The 4644-nt window shown below is 37.4% G+C and overlaps 1 protein-coding gene across 1 annotated transcript in view; it reads right to left on the bottom strand.

Annotated features, from left to right (window-relative positions):
- Positions 1–4644, bottom strand: part of LOC102757242 (disintegrin and metalloproteinase domain-containing protein 18) — a 77760-nt gene that overhangs the window by 25478 nt on the left and 47638 nt on the right. Inside the window, 3 exon segments of the mRNA XM_015565269.1 lie at positions 2696–2885; positions 3156–3246; positions 3733–3928. Of these exon segments, the coding sequence (XP_015420755.1) occupies positions 2696–2885; positions 3156–3246; positions 3733–3928 (477 nt within the window).

Here is a 4644-nt window from a genome sequence, read left to right on the forward strand (position 1 = left end):
GGGCCCCCCCTCACTCCCTTCCTCCCTCCCTTTGTTTCACTTCCTTTCCTTTTTCTTTTCTCTCTTCTTTTCTTCTTTTTCTTCCATGGGGATATTGCCCTGTTGGGCATGGGCTAATGATCAGACTTTCCCAGGCAAAGAACCACTGCTAGAGAAATGAAAAATCTGTAAAGCCATATAGTGCTGTTGGGACAAACCAGAGGACTTTCAAATGCTTGGTGAAATTCCCACAGAACATTCGTTGAATTCCATTATTATGTAAGACTAGAGGCCTGATACACAGAACAGGTGCACTTGGGGTGGGAGGTCCCTTAGCCCAGCCTTCACCCTCTCCCAGTCCAGGAGCCCTTGGGGGATGTCTGAGGGCTTTAAGAACATACAGGGATTTTGAAATAAAATGAAGTCCATTGATGGATAAGAAGGAGAAGGCAACCACATCCAATGCAGTAGCAAAGGAGAGAACCTAGATGATCATTCTCACAGTGCTCTAGAGGAGCTGCAACCCCAGAGTCATATGGAAAAACATATGACTCCATGGGCAGCAGGCCTAAGCTTTCAGTCAGACATCCTTAGCGTTGCCTCAGAGGCAGGAGAGGCTCTCACCAACACCGCTGCGTTTGCCAGCTATGAGCCCAGCTTCTGGCTGAGTGGTGCTCCCCCTGTGGGAGCATATTGACAACCAGGGGGCAGCTCCTGCATTGAGCATCTGCCGCCTGGTGGTCAGTGTGCATCATAGCAACCGGTCATTCCGCTGTTTGGTCGATTTGCATATTAGCCATTTATTATATAGGACTGAAGACCCAGTCAACTTAGTGTTAATGTTTTTTGTGTTATATGATGCATGTGAGCGTGTGTGTGTGTGTGTGTGTGTACCATTTTATTGTCCTTTTCTAGTTAAAGAATGATTAAATTAGTTAATATATTTACTCTGACTTATTTATAGTAAACATTTGTTCATTTGGTTTTAAATTACCTTTGAAGGGAATACATATTACTTTATAATGTTGTGGATAAAACGGGGGCCACACACTAAACTTGACGAGCTTAAGGAAGGCATACATGGTCAGTCTTATAAACTCAGAGACATGAAGTAACCACATAAGAAGGTCTGAAACTTAAAATGTCTAACTAAAAGGGAGTCTTGGTATGTATTCAGGTCCTAGGCTAGTATGTTCCTTGACAATGGTCAGTCTATCTTAACTGAGCGTGTAGATTGTCCTTTTGCATCTAAAATAACATACCTTTGGAATGTCAGCGTAATCTTTTCCAGAACCCTCATGGCACAACTACTGCACCAGAGCTAGACACCAGAGAACAACTCAATGCTATCTAGCTCCCACATACCATCTCTATGCGCTCTAACTGTTCATTATCAAACATCCTATACCCACCAGGGTAAAGCAAGTGTGTGTCTATTTGTATTACTTTTCATCCAATCTCAGAGATTTTCCAGCTTTGCTGACTCCAGGCTACCAATGAATTCCAGGTAACCACCCCTATGGTCTCTCTTTGATTCTGATGCATAAATCAGCAATAAAACCACTAATCCCCAGAGCATTTTATCCATCCTTTTAGGTTTTGCTTCCCAGCAACTGTTGTCAGTTTGCCTCAAATAAACTCTTATAAGATTTTTTTTCTTGGACTAGACACTCTTTTGTGGACAATGTATTCAGTACCAGTATGTTCCTTTGTGATTACTATTTTTATGTAAAAATGTCTTCTGTCGTTCTAAAAGGTTTACTCATTGCCTTTTTCTGCTTATTTTTCCTTTTTTAAAATACTGTTTCTCAATAGAAATCATTTTAATCAAAATATAAGGTAACGCTCTAGGCAGTTTGGGCTAGCGGATAGTGCTTTGGCCCTGCAATTGAAGCATCCTGAGTTCAATTCTGATCAAGAGCATTTACCTTGGTTGCAGGCTCAACCCCTGGCCCTGGTCTGGGCAAGTGGGGAGGCAACCAATGGATGTGTCTCTCTCACCTCCATGTTTCTCTGTCTCTCCCCCTGCTTCCACTCTCTAAATATCGATGGAAAAATATCCTGGGGTGAGGATTAACAAAAAACAATGTAAGATAATTATGCACTTTTTTCTTCAGTCAACTAGTTTTAGTAGTAATAGTTTCAAAATCACTTATTTATAATGTTTCTTTAAAATTTTAAGAAAAATTAAATAAAGCTTAGACTCTATTTTATTACTGTGTCTTATGAAAGGGCCAAATTTTTAACAAATACATTATGCTTTGGAGAAAGAACTAAGCTAATAAACAAATAAGTGTTTTACTTTTCTTATAACCAAATTAATTCTCATCATTACTGCAAGACTAAATATTTGTTTGTTCTTGTAACTGTTGTTCTTAGTATTCAGATTGCTCCATTCTACCTTTTCAGCGTATTATTTGATTCTTTTTTGTCCTTTGTTTACACAAACTATTGCAGACCAAATTCTAGCTTCATGTGTGAGAAAACCATTTTAAATATCTATAGCAAAGTTCATAATAAAAAGGATAAGAAAGCAAGTATTCCATTGACCAACAGAAATTGTGATCTTGGAATCTTAAGATACAGGAACTACTAGTTTGTAAAACTGTAAATAAAAATTTCTTAATCTCTTTCTCTCTGTGTGTCTTTCATACACATACACACACAGACATTCACATACACCTCATATATAGAATCAATTACAATTTATATTTACCCTCTGGTCATCACATATAGTGCCGTCCGTTACATAGGTATTATCTGGATCTGTGACTATTGAATCCTGTCTTGTAGCTGCTGACATACATATACTGCCACCAAGGTAAGTATATTGAACATCAAAATTTCTCGTTTCCGTTATACGAGTATTTGTCCAGTCACAAACTAGCTTTGCACACAAGGTGTTACTGGCAATATAAAGAAGAGAAAATTCCCCGTATGTGACTTTGGGACACAATTTTTTAGGTAAATAACGATTAAAATATTAGAATAAAACATTACTCAGAACATAACACCAAGCTACTCAGAGCATACTCCATATTATTAAGTGCAACACATAAATTCATCCATATGTACTAAATTCATCTCTCGCTTGAATTAAGTGACTTATTGCAGAAAACACATACATACAAACACATACATGCATTTGGGAAATAGGTAGGTTTTAAAATACACACTAAAAAGCACATCGAATTTCATGACAGTTTCCAAAGTCATCCTGTAGAAAATTCACTTCTTCTGCACATAGATACGTTCCACCTCTAGCAACTGAAAATAAAAAGTTCCAATTACTCATCTTACAAAAATTAAAACTAAGGTATGGTACATTAATACAGAGACATCTAGACAGCAGCAATATCCAATCAATGGCATCTACTGCAAGTATTTCATGTTACCTACTGGCTCTTCCAGAATGAGAAACACTCCCAAAAAACTACCCACTTGAGAAGAGAAAAAGTGGTATCATCATCCAGAAATGACTTAAAAGTCAGTCATTTATTTTCTGATATACAATTCTAGTAATCTATTTCCTGTATACCAATCTCATGAAATTTGCCTAACGGTCTGTTCTCTTTGTCTTATATTTACTAAGCTTATTTTGTTCTTGACATAATTCAAAGGTATTTTGATTTGCAATTTTTTCAAATTTGGATTTAAATAAACAATATATTTTTGTGGATTTTAGGGTGAGTTGCTGACTTTAGAAAAACACAGTTCCAAAATGAACCCCTGAAAATCACACACAGCTATTACATTTTCCGAATAACTCCACACACTGTTTAGCTGGATCTCGACATACTCCCTTATAGCAATAGGCGGTTTTATTGTTACATGGTTCTAAATCGATAGCTTTCATGTCTGTCACACAATTCTGAGATGTTCCAGTGCAAAATTCTGTAAAATCACATGGATCAATGCTTCTCCGACATATATGTCCTCTTGGGAGTAGCTGTGAGGGAAAAAATAAAATTGGGGGGAAGGAATACATTTTATTCAAATGATTTGAAGTGCTTCCCACATGGCAATGAATCAACTCTTACTACACTATTCCAAGCAAGGTATTATTATCTGCTATTATAATTTACATAAACTGTCATTATAGTTAAGAATCATGAGAGGCTAAATTAAATGTCAAAGATCACATACTACTCAGTACAGGAACAGGGGTGGTATAACTCAGATTCCTGACTGATGCTATTGACATTAAGCACAGCCACTGTGCATGTTAGCCACTGAGCACGACACCCTTCTTTTGAAATAATTTACTCTATGCTAACCTATTATGAAGTTTAAGTGAACATGAACATAATGGCATCAGATCATGTTCTCACACCCAACAACATATTCAGAGGCAAGTATGTATGTGATGTTCTGAAAGAGGCGAAATGTTACACACACAAGCCAGCGTCTTTTTTTTTCCATCTGGAAATGCTGCATTGCCTTTAAAGTAGTGTTGAGCTCTCTCATTGTTCCTAGTAACTTCAAATGTGAGAACAATGGTCAATTAAAGGTGGATTCCAGTGACGGAGTAAGGGGCAGGAGGAGGCTGTTACCAAAGCAGAGGTTCTAGGATGAAGTCTTTTCACAAGGCTGTTGCTCAAGTTTCATGATTGAACCTAACTGTTTGAAACAAAGGAACCTGTTGATTTCCATATATATATATAT

This window comes from Myotis davidii, unplaced genomic scaffold (assembly GCF_000327345.1).
Source record: "Myotis davidii unplaced genomic scaffold, ASM32734v1 scaffold93, whole genome shotgun sequence".
NCBI lineage: Eukaryota > Metazoa > Chordata > Mammalia > Chiroptera > Vespertilionidae > Myotis > Myotis davidii.